Source organism: Moschus berezovskii, chromosome 11 (genome assembly GCF_049115385.1).
Source record: "Moschus berezovskii isolate FMDL1 chromosome 11, NW_MosBer_1.0, whole genome shotgun sequence".
NCBI classification, from domain to species: Eukaryota; Metazoa; Chordata; class Mammalia; order Artiodactyla; family Moschidae; genus Moschus; species Moschus berezovskii.
Genome location: NC_142470.1, coordinates 32,897,164 through 32,915,744, shown reverse-complemented (window position 1 = coordinate 32,915,744; position 18,581 = coordinate 32,897,164). Strand labels below are relative to the sequence as shown.

Below are 18,581 nucleotides of genomic sequence, written 5' to 3'. Positions count from 1 at the left end.
GAAGTTTGTACTCCCTGGGTGTTCTGTGGAGAAGGCTCTCTGATAGTGGGGTCCTCTTCCCTTTTCAGAGCCTCCTTGTTCTCTGATGGCCCCCAGGAGGGTGCTGAGCCCTGGCAAGGATGGTGGGTTCTCCTCACAGCACATGTTTTGACCTCATTATACCAGCACCTGTTCCAGCTGGTTTGTTCCCACTGTCTGTGGCTGAAAGCCAGGCACCTGGGGGCATTATCTCCTTGAGATGCTGGTACCCTGGCCCTGGGAGGGCAGACGTCATCACTCCTGTTTTGCAAGTGAAAAAAGACTTCTTGGAGTTAAGTGGCTTATTCAAGGTCACAGGGACAGAACCAGAATTCCAGTCCTGATCTATCGGGCAGTGCAGCCGGCCACACAGCCATTTCCTGCTGGGACATTTACCCTTGGTTCCCATGCTCTGCCTTTTAATTCATCTTGCAAAATGAAACCACTCTAATCTTTTTCCAAAATACCCATTCACCTCATGTCAGAAAACCTGCGGTTATTCTTCACTGCAATAGGATATATCCACTGACATCTCTGCACTTTCACTTTAGTTGTATTGAGGGGATGGGAGGTGGAGGTGGGCAAGGGTTTTCCTCCCTTTCCAGCCTAACATCTCTTATTTGCTACTGGCCAGCCTCAATCCAGATCGGATGCATCCTCCAGGTTCAGTCTCTGCTCCACATTGATCTCATTAACCTCATTTATCACTCATACTACTTGTTTTTGGTTGGCTTCCAAGCCATCCTGGCCCATTGGACTTGGTATTGGTGGTATAGTTCTCTTTAGAGATGCTTTTCAATGACCTTTTCTAATTACTGCAAGTCTAGTTGAATTTGTTGGCTCCTTGAAGGCAGGGCCAACAGTGTCTGCTTCTGGGTTTTTTGGGGGGCAGGGTGTGAAGGAAGAGAGTGAGTGTGTGTGTATATATTTTGATTGGGGGGAGTGGCCTCTGCTCAGGAGGAGGGAGCATGAAATGGTTGAAGGTCCAACTGGAGGCTCCACCTGGAGGCTCCAGAGGAGGAATGGAGTCTTGAGCTGGAGATGTTAGTGCTGGGAATGGAGGTGTTGCTATATTTTTGCACTCCTCCTCCCCACCCCACCCCCAACCCTGCACCTTGCAAACAGGAAAAATGAGACATCGAAAGCAGACCCAGAATGACCCAGGGACTTGGCCAGGAAGTGATTTTCTAAGCCTGAACTCCGCACACCACGCTGAGGCACCACTCTTCCACTGGCAGTGTGAAGAGGAGAGCCCCCCGCCTTCTCACCCCCCCCATCCAAGTTCTCGTTCTGGAGCGCTCCCGGTTTTGTGCGGGCGCTCTCTGTCCCTCTGTGTGCTCTGAATTTTCCTGCAGCTTCCTGGGCCTCTCCGCTCATTTGTAAGCTTTTCCTTTTTTCTTTTTGGTTGCGCTGCGGAGAGACTCACTTTTAACAACTTTCTCCTGGCTGTCCCAGACGGTCCGAAAGCTCCTCTCTCCTTTCGTCTGCGCTCCGGATTCTCGGGGTGCTCGCAGCTTACCTCCGCAGCTGGAGCGCAGCCCCTTCCCTCCCGACCCCCGTCCTTCCCTCCCCGCAGTGTGCGCGGGCTCCCCGCCTCGCCCCCGGCTCCGCGCCGGGTTCGGGCCGAGTTGCGGGGGGCGGGGGCGGGGGCAGGGAAGGCCGGGCGGTGGGATGGCTCGGGCGCCGCCTCCAGCCTGGCTTGGGCGGGGCCCCAGGAATGGGCGGAGGCCCAGCCGCGCCCCCAGGCCCCAGCGCCGGCCCGCGCCCCTCGGACCGGAGGAGAGGGGCTGGCCCACTGCCAGCGTCTGAGAGCCGGCCCCCTCCCCCGGCCCGCTCGCAGCCAACCAGGCACTCCAGCGGGGCCCACGTGACCTGGAGTTCTAGACAAAGAAAATGTTCAATCCCTCCCCCCCACCTCCCCCCTCCCCCTCTCTCTGGCCCCCTCCGCCCCCCAGCCCCATCGCCCCCTTCCCCTCCCCCCAGACGGGCAGCTACTTACAGAGCTTCAGGGCCGGGGCTCACACCTGAGCTGGACCACCGAGGGGCTGCACCTGGCCTTATGGGTAGGTTCCTGGACGGAGCCCTGGGGAAACTGGGGGCGGGGAGGCGGCAGGGGCCGGTGGGAGGATCTCTGGGCCTGCAGCCCTCTGGGTTGAGAAGAGTCAAGTCTGCTTCCCCGGCCCGCGGGAGCTGGCTGCCCTGCCTGGCCTGAGTTCTGGAGATGCTGAGTTACTGCCGTCCCACCCACTCTCTGCTCAGGAGCCCCAAGCCCCACTCCTCCCTGCTCTCAGGTGGGACCTGGCGGCTCCGGGGCCAGGAAGAGCAGCCCTGGCCTGAGCCTGGGGCAGTGGTCAGCGAAGGCTGGGGGACAGACTCCGGCCCGTGGAGTTGGGCTGGAGGCAGCGGTTTTGCTGAGCTGGCTGGCAGATGGGTTGTTGGCGTTTCCTGGCTGACCTGTGTTCCTGGCTAATGGACCACGCTGTCCTCAGGCCCTGCCAACCTTGTGGACTCCCAAGAGGGATGGTCTCCTCTCCTGTGTGTTCCTGGGAGCCACCGTCAGGCCACCAGAAAGAAGTGGTGTCGGAGTGGGAGGGAGCAGTGCGACCCTGACACCGGGCTGTGGGGTGGCCTTATGCCGGCCTGGGATGGCAGGGGCACGGGAACGGCCCCGGGTCTGCTGCCCCAGTGGGCGTCCGCCTGGGTCCCTGGACCTCTGACCTTTGGCATGGGAAGCAGCCTGAGTCCGGAGGGAGGTGGAGGCGGGACAGCTGCCCGAAGACATGGGACTGGACGGGGAGGCCTTGTCTCCATCAGAGTGGAGTTGCCAGTGGCTCTCCAGGCTGAACAAACTCCAGGCCGAGTGGCCTCCTGGGCGGCCCGCGGAGGAGCTACAGTGGTGTCTTCATTCTGCCCACTCTCTTGGCTACGCTGGCCTGGGACCTTCTGAACTGAGGTGGTGGGGAGGTGTGTAGGAGCTGTTAGCCCCAGAGCCCAAGCCCAGAGTTAATTAACCCTTATTTCTCCTATTGTCTACCCGGGGAGGAGGGTTGGCACAAACGTGGAAGCCCGGCCCTCTCGCACTGCCCTAGGCAACTGCTCTATTCTAATGAGCCCCTCCCCCACCCAGCCACTCTCTCGCCCCTTCTTCCCCTTTCCTTTTGCCTCCTGCTGCTAACCCACCCCCCCCTTCTTCCTTCCCCCACTCCTGCTGGCCGGGTCCTGTTGGAGGCCCCTTCCTCCTCCTCTGCCTGCCAGACCATGCTGGATGCGTGTTCTCCTGCACCTACTGGGTTGGGGGCGCTTAACAGTCATCAGCAGCATCCTCTGACAAGCTGGGGGAAGTTGTGGGGGAAGAAGAATGTTCAGGAACTTGCTTTGGAGGGGGTGAGAAGAGAGACAAAGGGGCTGAGGGGGAGTCAGGAGGGTGGTGGCAGGCACGACTCCCTTCTAGACTCAGGCAGGGGGAGGGGGGTGCCCAGCGTGCTCCCCCCAATGCTGCTGGCTGTAGATCCTCTGCCATCTGCACACCTTGTTTTGGCTGAGGCGGCCATCACCCCTGGAAACTGGGGCTTTGGGTCATCTACACCAAGGCAGCACCCTGGTGTAGATCAGCATCCGTGCCTGAAGTTCACAGAGGCGTGCATGGTGGAGGGAAGGGAGCAGAGACCGTCGAGGCACACTTGTATCTGAGCACATCTGGTACTGGGGTAGTGCTGCTGCAGCTGACAATTCTAGAGAAGCCCTCTCCCCCCAGGAGCTGAGTGCACACCTAAACACACCTTCCTGTAGGGGAGGAGGAGGTAGATAATTGATGTAGGTTGGGGTGGGGCAAAGTCCCCAGGTGAGAGTGGGGCTGGGGAGGGAGGAGCAGTAACCCTGCATTCTCCCGCCCCCTGGTCTCCAAGGGCTCATTCTTCCAGCTGTTCGTGCTTTGGGGGCAAAGGATGCTTTATCCCACTGTAGAATTTGAGTTAGAGAAAGAACTAGTACTTCCACCCTCAGGTTTTAAGAATTGCCGCAAGAAGCAGGTTTTGGTTTGTGGCTGGGAGGCAAAGACTTGAAGATAGAACAAAATAAAATCAATCTAAGAGACAGTAGACCCTTGAGTTGTTCTTAACCTGGGACCTGGGGATCCATGGACAGGCTTCAGAGTCTTAGAATTCCTGGTACGTGCATAAATCATAAATCATTTTTAAACCAGTCAGAAAAGGTTAACAGCAATTCTTCAGTTCAAACTCCTTTTTTAGGTGGAGCAACTCAAGGGACTGCCCCAAAAGTCAGCTATTAATTAGTAGCAAGGCTAAGACAGGAATGAAAATGCTGTGACTTCCAGCTTGGAGGTCTTGTACTCCAGGTAATCTTGAGGATGGGTTTGTATTTACAGCTCTGAACTCTCAGGGAAAGTGTTATTTTGTCGATGGGATTTTTTTCCCCCTTGAATCTGGTGTGGTGAAAATAGGGGCAGAGCCTTGAAGTTTGAGGGCCATGTGTCCTAGATTCGATAGTTGGGGTGAGGTTAGGTGGAATGCCCCTCAGAGCTAACTGTCAGGTATTTCATCCTCTGGCTCAGTTTTAAAGAACCCTCCTGCCAGTGCAGGAGATGCGAGAGACATGGGTTTGATCCCTGGGTTGGGCAGATCCCCCTGGAGAAGGAAGTGGCACCCCCACTCTATCATTCTTGCCTGGGAAATCCCATGGAGAGAGGATTCTGGTGGGCTACAGTCCATGAGGTCGCAAAGAGTCAGACACGACTTAGCAACTAAACAGCAAGGGTGATGGGAATCCTGGAGCAGGTTTTGAGAAGGAATGGGCCTGCCGGTCACAGCTTGAAATAGGAGCATGAAACAATGAAAAGATGGAGGCTGTTCAGATTGGGTGAATCCTTGGGTTTGTCAGTGGGATGGCAGAGAGGATGCCTGGCTTACTGTGGACTCCCTAAATAACTGTTGAAAGAATGAGTATATTGATGGATCTGAAAGGTGCACATAGAAAGAAGGCGTAGAATCTAGTGACCAAGTATGTTAGATATAATCCTGAGAACTCCAGGATGGCATGTGAGCAGGAGAGCAGGCAAGCTCTTCTGGGTCTTGTGGTGGTTGAGCAGTTGGGAAAAGAACCAAGCATTCTGAACACAAAATAGTGATTTCATTGTTAGGCATCACAGCAAAACTAGAATTGTGTGGAAGCCAAGACCAGGAATAGAAGGGGTCGACTGTCCAGGAGAAAAGGACAAGAGGATCTGTTTCTAGACTGGGGAGTAAGAGAAGAAAGGATGGAGCCAAGGTCTGTGCCTAATCTTAGGTGCATGGTTGGTATCTAAACAGAATAGTCTCTGAATATAATTGATGCATATCAGAGGGTGGGCAACTGATGATGCTGACCATTGAGGAAGATTAGTTGAGGGAGGAAGATTTCCTAAGAGGCAGAAGAGAAGGCTGGAATTGAGCCAAGTGACTGAGTTCACCTCTCAACTGCAAATCTTTGTTTTCCACGGCGAGCCTATTGAGTTGATGAGGGAACTCCTGTCCCCAGCCCCTGACCTTCTGTCATGATCTCCAGACCACGGAGAGATTGAGAAGTGCCCCTTGAGTATCAGATCAAGGTGACTTCTGTTCCTTGTTTCCCCAGGCTGAGAAGAAAGCCAAGGTGATTGCAGTAATGAATGCTGTCGAAGAAAACCAGGGGTCCACTGAGTCTCAGAAGGTGGAGGAGGCCAGTCCCCCCGCCGTGCAGCAGCCCACCGACCCTGCGTCCCCCACAGTGGCCACCACGCCTGAGCCCGTGGGCGCTGATGCCGGGGACAAGAATGCCACCAAAGCAGCTGACGATGAACCGGAGTACGAGGTGAGCCGCTGGCTTCTTCACCCGCCTCGTCCGGCTCCTCCTGTCCTGCTCTCTCTACCTGACCCCACGTCTCTTGGTCTCTCCAGTCTTGCTCTGTCCATTCCGATGGAGCTCCCTCCTGGCTGTCGTGACCCTCAGACGTCCAGGGCTGGGGTGCTGTGGGGGGAAGCAGGGTGGCAGGGCCTTGTGACCACCCTGTAATGACTTCTGCTCCTTGGGGCTCCAGGACGGCCGGGGCTTTGGCATTGGGGAGCTGGTGTGGGGGAAACTGCGGGGCTTCTCCTGGTGGCCAGGCCGCATTGTGTCTTGGTGGATGACGGGCCGGAGCCGAGCAGCGGAAGGCACTCGTTGGGTCATGTGGTTCGGAGACGGCAAGTTCTCAGTGGTGAGTCGGGTTCAGTGGTGGCCTAGTGGGTGGGGATGGGAAGGGGTCTTGGTCCCGGGGTCTCTGGTTTCAGCTGGGGGCATGGTTGGAGTGGGATTATAGGAGAGGGAGCTGTGTTCATCCCCACTCTGCGAATGTGTGGTTGGAGGAATCCCCAGAGATAATTAGGTTGCACTTGGAGAGTTCGACTGTCTTCCAGGAACCCGTTACCTGGAATGCCCTTCCACCTGCGTCAGGTCCCCCCCGCATCTGGGGCTGGACTCTTCTTTTGCATTCTGTGATTATTTATTGGTGCATCTGGTCCTCTGGAGGGCAGAGGTGGGTCTTAATGTCCCCCCCACCCCACCATGCCAGGCATGTGGTGGGTGCTTGATGAGCTTGGGAAGAGGTGCAAACGAGGCGGGTTGTGCCTCCAGGTGTGCGTGGAAAAGCTGATGCCGCTGAGCTCCTTCTGCAGTGCTTTCCACCAGGCCACCTACAACAAGCAGCCCATGTACCGCAAGGCCATCTACGAGGTCCTGCAGGTCAGTGCTCCTCCGAGGGGCTCAGCGGGGGGCACAGGTGGGGACAGGCTCCATCTGGGGGCTGGAGCCCAGGGTTAGGCTTGGGCAGAGGGTCTACCTGCGAGGCCCTTTGGCCCACTTGCCCCCTTTCTGTACTTTCTCCCGCCTCTTGCCTGAGCCCGCCTTCGCTACTTTCCTGACAGCCTCCCCCACACGTGTTGCCCCCAGGTGGCCAGCAGCCGAGCAGGGAAGCTGTTTCCAATGTGCCATGACAGCGACGAGAGCGACACTGCCAAGGCCGTGGAGGTGCAGAACAAACAGATGATCGAGTGGGCCCTGGGAGGGTTCCAGCCCTCTGGCCCCAAGGGCCTGGAGCCCCCAGAAGGTACATGCAGGTGCACCAGCAACTCCGTGCCTGGGCTTGTCTCTTTCCCATCACAGTGGCCCGTGGGAATGCTACCGTCCCCGTCTCCCTGGGGTCAGGGAGGGGCAGGGCTGCTCTGGGACTCTGAATGACCTGTTCTCCATTGGCTTGCGGGCTCCGGAGAGTAGGAAGTAGGAACAAGTTAGGGACTGGTCTGCACTCCCTTGTTGTTGTAGGCAGATGTACAGGGGAGGGAGCTGGGGTTCCTTGTCAGTGGTAACCGTGGTCTCCTCACCTGCTTCCTTGATCCAGAGGAGAAGAACCCCTACAAAGAAGTTTACACAGACATGTGGGTTGAACCCGAGGCAGCTGCCTATGCACCGCCCCCACCAGCCAAAAAGCCGCGAAAGAGCACAACAGAGAAGCCTAAGGTCAAGGAGATCATTGATGAACGCACAAGAGGTAGTGGGCCTGGCTCTGGAGGGAGTGGCCTCTGGAGGGCGTGGTAGGGTGAGGCCGGCATTCAGAGGGGTGGGTGTGGCCCTGGAGGGCCCCTCTAATGTCGTGCTTTCCTTCCCTCCCAGAGCGGCTGGTATACGAGGTACGGCAGAAGTGCCGGAACATCGAGGGTGAGTCCTGGGTGTTGAGGGGCTGCTGGGTGTAGACTCTGGGAAGTCAGTTGTCTGTTGTCCATGGGCCGGGCATGAGGACCCGTGGGGTGGACTTGAGGCCCACAGGTGGCGGCCGGCACAGAGCAGTAAGGTACCAGAGAACGTCCGCTGTCGTGGGCCAGGGTTACTTAGAGATGGCTCTGTCCTGTGCCTCCCACTGCCTCCAGCCTGCTTGACACACACCTGCCTTCCCGGTGCCACAATCTTCCCTGACAGCGGTAGGGGCTAGACATTAGGGTTGTTGGTCAGAGAAAGATGGCCTCTCTCGGACTTGGCATGCATGCTCAGTCACTTTAGTCGTGTCCAACTCTTTGCAACCCCCTCACTGTAGCCTGCCAGGCTCCTCTGTCCATGGGATTCTCCAGGCAAGAATACTGGAGTGGTTGCCGTGACCTCCTCCAGGGGATCTTCCCGACCCAGGATCTTCCCGACCTCATCTCCTGCATTGCAGGCAGATTCTTTACACCTAAGCCTGGATTTGAGCTTGGCCCGTTTACCTTTTCTCCACCTTCTCTCATCTGGTGGTCATTAGTGCCTCCCATGTCTGTCTCCCTTTGCCAAGTGATGGTGTGTCCAGCTCGGGGCCCTCAGGGCTGGGAAGGATGGGATCAGGGGCCCAGGCCCTAAGGACTGGCTGCCCAGGAACATCTCCAGAGTGACCCGGGGTCGGGCCTGTTCTCTCAGGCAGGCATTTGTCCTCATAGCATGCCTTTTCTGGAGGGCGGCATGGCTGCTCTGGGAGATGAGTAGGCTCCTGGGATGGGGCCGCATGGCCTCTCTGTCCCATGGGGCCCCTCCCAGACACCTTCCTGCCTTCTCTGGCTGACGCACCAGCACGCCACTAGTCACAGCTCTTCTGGAGCCAGGCTTTGGCCCCAGGCAGGAGGGGGGCCCTTCAATGACACTGTGCTTCCACTGCTCCCCAGACATCTGCATCTCTTGTGGGAGTCTCAACGTCACCTTGGAACACCCTCTCTTCATCGGAGGAATGTGCCAAAACTGCAAGGTAGGGCACACCCAGCAGAGACAGGCCCTGGGCTGACCACACCTCCTGGCCTCTGGGCTGCAGCACGTGTGGTAGCTGTAAGGGTGACTCTGAGGTTTGCTCCTGATGCAGAGTCCTGATAAAATGGGCCCTGGGGGTTCAAGTGTCTGATCTGCTGTTGCTTTTCCTCTCAGAGATCCTTGCCCCTCCCCACCCCCCCAATGCCTGGTTCTCATCTCCAGATGCGGGCTCACAATGTCACAGTCACTCGTGTGAAGTGGGGGCAGGACAAATCATTGAGTTAGGGTTGGGTGCCTCTCCCCACTGCATCCACTGCAGTGGGTGGGGAGACATGGCGTCCCCCTCCCAGATGTGTGGTCTGGGCAGAACCCTGACTGGATGGGTGGCAGGATCATGTCTCCAGGGCTGTGGGGAGGTTCCAAGGCGAGAGCCCAGAGGCTGGGTTCACCACCTGCCTTTGCACTGGCTGGCCTGGGTGCTGCCCGTTGGTCTCTGAGCCTCCACGCTGCTCCCTAGAACTGCTTCCTGGAATGCGCGTACCAGTATGATGACGACGGCTATCAGTCCTACTGCACCATCTGCTGCGGGGGGCGCGAGGTGCTCATGTGTGGGAACAACAATTGCTGCAGGTGAGGCCCTGCCCCGAATGCGGTGCATTCTTCCTAGCCCGGCACCTGGGCTTTCGCTGCCCGTCCTGCCCAGTGCTGCATCCACAGCCACGCTCCATCCTGGCCTGGGGGTGAGCGTCCCCTCCACTCCACTGTGCTTCATTCCAGGTGCTTTTGTGTGGAGTGTGTGGATCTCTTGGTGGGGCCAGGGGCTGCGCAGGCAGCCATCAAGGAAGATCCCTGGAACTGCTACATGTGTGGGCACAAGGGTACCTATGGGCTGCTGCGGCGGCGGGATGACTGGCCATCTCGGCTCCAGATGTTCTTCGCCAACAACCATGACCAGGAATTCGTGAGTGCTGGGTGCTGGGTGGAGGGCGGTTCTTTTCACCCCTCACCTGCCAGAGCCAGAGGGCAGACTCTGCTAAAGCAAGAGCATTGGATTGAGGTCCTGAGCACCATGTAGCCATGCCTGCACTGCCAGCCAGGGGTGTGGGGGTCCAGAGGGCCCAAGTGCTCACAGTTGGCAGAGAGGCCTGCCCCAGGTGTGGGTCTGCGGTACATTCCTGGATGCTCACCTGGCCTGTGTGCTGGCTGCTAGGATCCTCCGAAGGTTTACCCACCTGTCCCAGCTGAGAAGAGGAAACCTATCCGGGTGCTATCTCTATTCGATGGAATCGCTACAGGTGAGAATGGTTGGCATCTTGGTCCTAGGACATGGGATCTGAGCTCGGGGGACTGTGTATATGTCACTCTGGCAAAACAGGGTGACAGTTAATATTACAGCTGTTAAAATGTTAGCCTAACGAGGAAACTCTTGTGTTCAATGAGAAGTTGAAAATAAGTGGTAAACCAGCATGTTCAGTGGGCATTCCCTTAAATGGGCAGGGCGGGCAGGGCTAGGGGACTCTTCAGCAGAGAATGGAGCAGTCACTGGTCAGAGATTATTGAGGATTTTCACAAAACCTCAAAGGACAGACTTGGCGACCAAAGTAAAAACATAGGCAGTCTTGTTGTGCTTTGATTATAAGTCACAGTGAAAAACAAACTGTAAACAAGAGTCTAAAGAATATTTAAATTGCCCATAATCCTATAATTAGTGTTTTGGTATATGTCCTTTTACATTTTTAGATTTTAGATTTTTTTCTGACCTTGTATGTTTATATAATCATTCAGTTCAGTTCAGTTCAGTTCAGTCGCTCAGTCGTGTCCGACTCTCCGCGACCCCATGAATCACAGCACGCCAGGCCTCCCTGTCCATCACCATGCGTAGTGTTATAATTTGCTATTTCATTTATAGTGTTATGAGTAGTTTTTCACATCAACCAATATAGGACTATGTTATTTGTAAATGCTACATAGGATTCCGTGGAGTGAAAGTACCATAATTTAATGAACCCCTATTGGGTGGTTTACTTTTTTCCTGATTCTTCTGGGCAGTGTTGTAACAAGCATTCTTACACATGGGTCATTATATACTTAACCCATTAACTGAGTAGCCAGTTTTTAATTTCATGTGGTTCTTACCCTGAGTCCTGACGTCCTCTGCCCTGCCCCTAGGCTGAGGCTTTTCAGTCTTTAGGAAAGAACATTCCTCCTCAGAACTTGTCTCAGCATCAGAGGGAGATGGGAAGGCTGGACCCAGAGACCTTGGCCAGAGAGAGGGTGGGGCTGGTCCCTGGACGGATATGTGTCTTCTATAGCCAGCTCAGTGCTGTCGTTGTGTGAACCTGGAGGAGTTCATGTACAGCTTTGGTTTCCCAGGCTAGAACCTGGAAGCCTCCTTAAGCGGCATCACACCCCAAGAGGCTGGGCAGGCTCCTTGTTGGGAGGTCTGCTGGGAACAGATCTGCTGGGAGCAGTGGGGGATCATACAGGGTCTCCTGAAGCTCTCAGGGTCTGTTCTGAATGTTGGTCTGTTCCAGCCAGCGTTTGTGGAAGGGTCCTGGTCAGGAAGCGTGAATACTGGTTAGCTCAGTAGGAAGCATGTTCAATGAGACCACCCACTCTGCCTTGAAGACCCAAGAGAAGGGCTGGATCAGGCATGCATGGTGCTTTGAGGTGGAGAGGGTACCTGAGTGTTGGGGGCTCACAGAGGCAGGAAGGCCATCCTGGGGGCCATGGAATGGGGTGGGCATCAATGGAACCTTTTTAGAGCAGGCGGCATTTACGTTGAGTGGTTGGATGGCTGAATTGCAGCATGATGTTAAGGGCCAAGGAAGGACCCGTGTACAGAAATAGCAAAGGAAAGCCCACTGGAGAGTCAGCTGCTGTTCTCCCCTGGTTCCAGAAAGCCCTGAAATGTCCTGCCTGGAATGTTTTCTGAATAGATCCAATTAGGCATGAGACAGCCTCAACGGTAACAGCCTCAGTGTCTTTGTTGATTCCAATTTGACCCGGAAGTTTCTGGGCAGCCTTCTGGGCAGGGTGGGGCTTGGGCCTGACTGACGCATGTGTTGGGGTTGCAGCTCCTGCGAAGACCAGGGTGCCGGGCAGGTGACCCAGTGACTGTGCTTTTTGCTGGCTGGTACAGGGCTTCTGGTGCTGAAGGACTTGGGCATTCAGGTGGACCGCTACATCGCCTCCGAGGTGTGTGAGGACTCCATCACGGTGGGCATGGTTCGGCACCAGGGGAAGATCATGTACGTCGGGGACGTTCGCAGCGTTACACAGAAGCATGTACGTCAGCACCGGAGTCCGCCCCTTTCTCCACATCACTCAGCTCCTGGGCCCGCCCCTTCATGTCACTCAGCTCCTGGGCCCGCCCCCTTTACATTTCTCAGCTCCTGGGCCCGCCCCTTCTCCACGTCACTCAGCTCCTGGGCCCGCCCCCTTTTCAAGGCACTGGGCCTACGCCCACTGATCTCATCCTCCTCTTCCCTCCTTGAACTCTGTCCCTCCTCCTCTTCCATCTCCCTTTGTCTCAAGACGCTGGGCAGGTTCCACTGGGACTTGGGGGGCCAGGCCTTTAGGGCTTGGGCTTCTCCCTGGCTGGTTTCTGGGCCCCTTTGAGTGAAGCGTCATGGGGTACAGTAGGTTCCCGTCCTCCTGGTACTGCTAGCCACAGCTTCACCAGCCTGCGTTTTGTCGAGGTAGTGGGGTCTGGTGGGGTCCTCTCTGAGTGGCCCCCTTGCCTTTCCAGGTAAACATGTAGACCTTGAATCCCAGGCCTTGAAGGGCATTGGAAGGGTTCAGAGGGCACAGGGCCCCTTTCATCTGGCGCAGCCCGGACTACTGTCCCTGCATGGCTGTTTTTCTGGTTGGCCTCCTAGATGTCCAGTTTAGTCCCTTCACTTTGCTATCTGGAAAACTGGGCCCAGAGAGCCTCGGTGACTTGCCCATGGCTGGAAAGAGAGTGTGTATGTGTGTGTAGACAGCATACAAAGCATCCGGGTCTCTTCTCTCCCAAGCAAAGTACTTTTTTTTGCCAACTTCACAGATCATTTCTCTCTTCCTTTCCGCCTCTGTCCCCGGACATCAGGCCCATCACATTACCTTTATCCTCCCAGATCCAGGAGTGGGGCCCATTCGATCTGGTGATTGGGGGCAGTCCCTGCAATGATCTCTCCATCGTCAACCCTGCCCGCAAGGGACTCTACGGTAGGTGCCTCATCGCCCCTCCACCTCCTGAGCTGGCGCTTCCGCACATCGGTTTCCTCTTTGGAGATTTCTGCCCTGGGATGGCTACTCCCAATGACCCTGCCCTCCCCGTGCCCGAGCCACACCACTGTCTCCTGCAGACAGCCCCAGCTGATGGCTTTCTCTTCCGACCTCTCAGAGGGCACTGGCCGGCTCTTCTTTGAGTTCTACCGCCTCCTGCATGATGCGCGGCCCAAGGAGGGAGATGACCGCCCCTTCTTCTGGCTCTTTGAGAATGTGGTGGCCATGGGCGTTAGTGACAAGAGGGACATCTCGCGATTTCTCGAGGTATAGCCAGCACCCTTGGTTTGGCCAGCTCACTAATGGCTTCTACCTTGGACTGCTGCTTTATCCCTATCTCATCTGCATTGTGGAGCTGGGGACTGGGGACTTCTGCTTTGCAAGGGGCCTGTTGGGAAGCTCTGGGCTTCCCGAGTAGGCGAGGAGGAAGCCCACCCCGATAGAACCTGTGGTCTCACTCTTAAGAGGTGGTATGTCAGTGTGGCCTCAGTGCTTGGAGGACCTGACTGTCATAAACAAGGTGGAGTGCCAGACTTGTTGGCTTGGAGGTCTGTGTGGTGTTTCCCTGGGGGAACCTTTTGAGATGCCAGAATCAATTTTCCCAACCAGGATGGTTTGTCCTCACTCCCAGGCACCATGATGGGTGCTTTATGCCACCTGGGAAGAAAACACGGTTTATCTCAGTTTTTACTTCATGTAATGTGGGTACCAACTTGGCTGAGCCCAGTTTGGGCCTGTGCAGAGGGTTTCTGGGCCAGAGCCCTTCTCTGACTGAGCAGTCTGCGTGCCCAAGTCTTGGGGTCAGACCCCTCAAGCTGGTGTTGACTGTGTTGGAGCAGGCATCTCTTTGGCTCACTATCTGGACATGCAGTGAAGACATCCAAACTTGTTGGAATGTTCTTTCCCAAAGCCTCCGGGTTAGCTGGAGCTGTGTGGTCCAACGAGGTGGACATCCACCACGTGTGGCATTTAAAATGACGTGAAGATTCCCCAGTCGCACCAGCCTCCTCAAGTACCCAGCCATCAGCACCTGGTGGACTAGTGGCTACTCCATGGAGCAGTGCAGTTAGAACATCTCCATCTTGGCAGTGTGGACCATGTGCGGGTCTAGAATGTTCCCGTGGGAGCATGTGGAATGTAGCTGAGTTTGATTCTGGCTTTTCCAGGGAGCTTCAGGCTGTCACAGTGTGGCCTCCTAAGAGAGAAGTGAGAGCCTTTGAGGCTCTAAACTAACAAGTTTCCTGGCACATTATAATACTCGTCTCTCTCCTGTTTTATAGTCCAACCCTGTGATGATTGATGCCAAAGAAGTGTCAGCTGCGCACAGGGCCCGCTACTTCTGGGGGAACCTTCCTGGTATGAACAGGTTGGTGAGAGCTCCATGCCTGGGTGGCCACGGGTGGGTGTCTGCAGGCAGGATGATGGCGTGAGGGGTGCCAGCCTCCCCTGCAGACCAGCTTGCTACTCTGCCAAGTTCTTCTTTGTCTTTCCTTTTCCTTGAGGAAGAAGGGGAGTCCGAGTGTAGAAAATAACTTGGCTGAGAATCGAAAAACTAGTGGTCCCAGATAGGACCTTTAAAAAGCACACTCTTGACGCAAAAGACCATGTATCGTGCTGCTGAGTTACAGGGTTGGTTCTGCTGTACTGGTGATGTGTCAAGAGTCAGCTAGTCCTTAGTTTCCTGAAGTAAAGCCACGGGGGATGTGTTTGGGAATGGGAAAGAGTGGTGCCCGCTGCTGGGCCATACTGGCTCCAGAGACAGTGTCTTGAAACAGCAGGCACCACATACCTTAGAGCATCCTGCTGCACTTACTGCTCACACACATTGTCGGCATCACGTCCTTTTTTGGGAGGATGCCCTTTGTGAAGGTTGCACAGAGATGTTAATGTCCAGGAATGAAGAAAAGCTCATTTCTTCAGTGTAACAGTCATATCATAGAGGCCTGTGAGAGGGGATCACCAGGTGTGTCCCCCGGTGGCTCAGAAGGTGAAGCGTCTGCCTCCAGCGCGGCAGACCCAGTTTCAGTCTCGGGGTCAGGAAAATCCTCTGGAGAAGGAAACGACAGTCCACTCCAGTACTCTTGCCTGGAGGGTCCTGGCAGGCTACAGTCCGTGGGGTTGCAAAGAGTCAGACACGACTGAGCCGACTTCACTCACTTTATGAAGAGAAAAGAATTCTGGTTGAGAGTCAGCAGTTCAGAAGCAGAGGGAGACTCTACCAATCACCATAATATATTACGAAGAGAAGTATTTTCCAGAATGTTTTAAGTTTGGTGTTTTTTTTAATTATTTTAATTGTAGGATAATCACACTATTGTGGTGATTTTTCCATGTATCAGCATGAATCGGCCATAGGCTTACACATGTCCCCTCCCTCCCGAACCGCCTCCCACCCCCACCCCAAGTGTGGATTTTAAATCTCTATGGTTTCCTTATAAATTAGATGAACCATTTAACTTGACCTCAGTCATCTCCTTGGAGAAGGCCATGGCACCCCACGCCAGTACTCTTGCCTGGGAAATCCCATGGATGGAGGAGCCTGGTAGGCTACAGTCCATGGGGTTGCTAAGAGTCGGACACGACTGAGCGACTTCACTTTCACTTTTCACTTGCATGCATTGGAGAAGGAAATGGCAACCCACTTCAGTGTTCTTGCCTGGAGAATCCCAGGGATGGAGGAGCCTGGTGGGCTGCCGTCTATGGGGTCGCACAGAGTCGGACTGATGCAACTTAGCAGCAGCAGCAGTCATCTCCTATGCCTCTCTGCCAATAGCAGGAGGTTTTAGGAACTTCCCAGTTTCAGACCCGTTTGGCAAAGCTCCTGTCTTTCTTGAGGGCTTGTGGCTCGGAAGGAGGTGGGTCAGTGGGCAGCTGACCTAAAAACTGTCTTGGTGTCCCCCTAACCTTCCCAGGATGTCTGTGCATGTTGGATAAAGTGGATTGGCTTATGTAGTCTAGTATTTTTATAGAGCCACTGAGTCATTATCTCCTGACAGACCTTGGGCCTGTGGGGTTTTTCTTACCTGCTTCTTCCAAGCCTAAAATTCTAGAACTCTGAACTTCCAGGAGGAGCGGAGGTACTGCAGGGGACAAAGTACAGAGTGTGTGTGTGAGTGAGGGTGGGTGTGCATGCACATGTGCACACAAACAGAGGAGTTTGGAGGTGCAATTTGACTATGGGTCCTGGGTGGTGGACCACTATGTGAAACCTTTAGTAAGTAATGCTAAATGTCCGAAAAGGCCATCACCTAAAGTGATACTTAGTGATCTGGTCTGCCTTCTGAGAAGTGACACGTTGATTGTCACAAAATTTTAGTCTTCTGGGGACTGCAGAATTTAAGTTCTTGTTAACTGTACATGTAAGTACAGTTTGATGAGTATCATCCCCCGTACACACCTGTAACCATCACCATAGTCGAAATACAGAACATTCTGTCATGCCAAAGCTTGCTTTGTGATGAGTACTTTTCAGATGCAGTCTATTTTTAGGGAACAGGTTTAAAAATAATTGGGTGTTTCCCCTTCTTGACAGGCAGGCGTTATCTGTTTATTTGTAGTTTGGGACCACTTCTGAGTTTACCTTAAAGGATTTGATGCTTGATGGCCCTGTGTCTTTGAGTGGCCTCAGTGTCTGTGCCTGTGTTTGGGGGAGTTTGATGGGGGTTCTTTACTTCTCCATGTGAATCAGATGGCTGCTGGGTCGGTGCTGAGAGTGCATCCCTGCCATTCTCCTGGTTTCGGTCGTTACCCTCTCTCTCCTGCCTCCTAGGCCATTGGCATCCACTGTGAATGATAAGCTGGAGCTGCAGGAGTGTCTGGAGCACGGCCGAATAGCCAAGGTTAGCCCCAGCATCAAAGCCCTCTGCTAGGGGTAAGGAGAAGGGCAGGATGCGCTGGAGCAGCACCAGGGCTGTGTGCTGCCTGCGGAGGATGCAACTCAGGGGGTTGCAGTTGGCCAGAGGGGGAGGGTCCGGGGGAAAGCCTGAAGGGCAGGGGAAGAGGTCGGAATCCTTGCTGCTTGCAGCCGTTCCTTGCTGAGTATTGCCCCACTGGTCCTGTGGGAGGTAGACGCTAAGAAGTCTTGGGAAGTCTTGGCCAAGGTCCCTGGGCTTTTGAATTACCAGGCCAGGATCATCATTGCACGAGCCTTCAGAGCAGATTCTCCTATGATGTGGCAGTTCCATTTCTCTCTGGAGAACTCTCCCAGGACTGTTGGCACCCTTTTGCCTGTAAATCATTACTCCTGGGAAGAAAAACAGTTCTTAGAAGACTTGGGAAGGACAGTGACTCAAGCTGCTGTCTCTCTAGTCGTTGGCCAGCAGTATTGGAGTGAGGACAGCCGGGTGCCCTCTGTGTAGGAGGAAGAGCAGGGCAACCCTGGCCCCTGGATGGAGCATGTAGGCTTCGGACGTGGCAGTCACTGTCAGCTGCGGATGAGTGCTCATCTCCCGTTTCCTCTCCCATCTTCTAGTTCAGCAAAGTGAGGACCATTACTACTAGGTCGAACTCCATAAAGCAGGGCAAAGACCAGCATTTCCCCGTCTTCATGAATGAGAAAGAGGACATCTTATGGTGCACTGAAATGGAAAGGTACCCACTCTTTGTGCGGTGGGGGGTGGGATCCCAGCCTCTGTGCCAGACTCAGATCCCCTGCAGACATCGTGTGAGCAGTAGGTTTGTTTCCCCAGGCATTTCCCAGCCTGGCTGATGCCTGGGGAGGACTCTGCTTTATGAGGCTGGGCTAAAGTAGGGGGCATCTAGGAATCTGTCCCTGGTGCCTTGGCTCCCAGCGGTCCTGCTCAACTCCAAGGAGACACTGCAGCTGCAGAAGCTTCCCTGCTTCACGCTGCTCATGTTAGGTTCTTTGTAGACCAAGACAGCATGGGAGCAGATGGGCCTTACAGCCTCAGTGCCCTCATTTGTGCAGACTGGACTCAAGTCCTCATTCCTGGGGTAACTGTGATTTAGCCAAACAAAGAGACAGTTAACACACAACCAGAGCAAGCAGGAACTCCTGACGTCAGGCATGAGTTAGGAGCCCTTGCAGAGTTTTCCCTCCTCTAGGGGTGGGAGTGGGAAGATATAGGGATGTGTATTTATTGCAGACTTGAGATGCCCACTGTGGGTCTCAGTCTCGGGTGAAGTGTGTCCTGGATGTGTTTTTCACAAACACTGACTTTGTTTCTGGGCTTCCTGTGTGGGTCAGTGGTAAAGAATCCACCTGCTGATGCAGGAAACGCGGGTGACCCAGGTTTGATCCCTGAGTTGGGATGATCCCCTGAAGGAGGAAATGGCCACCCACTCTGGTACTCTTGCCTGTGAAATCCCATAGACAGGGGAGTCTGGTGAGCTATACAGTCCATGGGGTTTGCAGAGTCGGACATGACTGAGCACACACACAAGTGTTTTTCTGCTGTGTGGTAAATCTCCCGGCAGTCATCATCTTAACTTGCCTTCAGACCCATAGAAAGTAGCGAGACTCGAATTGGTTATCACAGACACAGGATCGCCCCAGGCTGGCG

At 54.9% G+C, this 18,581-nt stretch overlaps 1 protein-coding gene across 10 annotated transcripts in view; it reads left to right on the top strand.

Moving 5' to 3' along the window:
* Positions 1 to 18,581, top strand: part of DNMT3A (DNA methyltransferase 3 alpha) — a 107,289-nt gene that overhangs the window by 80,444 nt on the left and 8,264 nt on the right. For 9 of the 10 annotated variants that reach the window (XR_016038543.1, XR_008682568.2, XR_016038544.1 and 6 more), the window contains 16 exons: positions 5,647 to 5,862; positions 6,089 to 6,247; positions 6,664 to 6,771; positions 6,979 to 7,135; positions 7,427 to 7,576; positions 7,699 to 7,743; positions 8,712 to 8,791; positions 9,308 to 9,420; positions 9,568 to 9,751; positions 10,001 to 10,085; positions 11,933 to 12,078; positions 12,909 to 12,999; positions 13,178 to 13,326; positions 14,340 to 14,425; positions 16,829 to 16,898; positions 17,531 to 17,649. Coding sequence is in view for 7 of the 10 variants with exons in the window: in XM_088841230.1 (XP_088697356.1) it covers positions 5,647 to 5,862; positions 6,089 to 6,247; positions 6,664 to 6,771; positions 6,979 to 7,135; positions 7,427 to 7,576; positions 7,699 to 7,743; positions 8,712 to 8,791; positions 9,308 to 9,420; positions 9,568 to 9,751; positions 10,001 to 10,085; positions 11,933 to 12,078; positions 12,909 to 12,999; positions 13,178 to 13,326; positions 14,340 to 14,425; positions 16,829 to 16,898; positions 17,531 to 17,649 (1,958 nt within the window). In the remaining 3 variants the exon portion in view is untranslated. Of the gene's footprint in view, positions 1 to 2,003; positions 2,082 to 5,646; positions 5,863 to 6,088; positions 6,248 to 6,663; positions 6,772 to 6,978; positions 7,136 to 7,426; positions 7,577 to 7,698; positions 7,744 to 8,711; positions 8,792 to 9,307; positions 9,421 to 9,567; positions 9,752 to 10,000; positions 10,086 to 11,932; positions 12,079 to 12,908; positions 13,000 to 13,177; positions 13,327 to 14,339; positions 14,426 to 16,828; positions 16,899 to 17,530; positions 17,650 to 18,581 lie in introns of those variants that run through there. The other variant, XM_088841231.1, reaches the window with a different exon arrangement.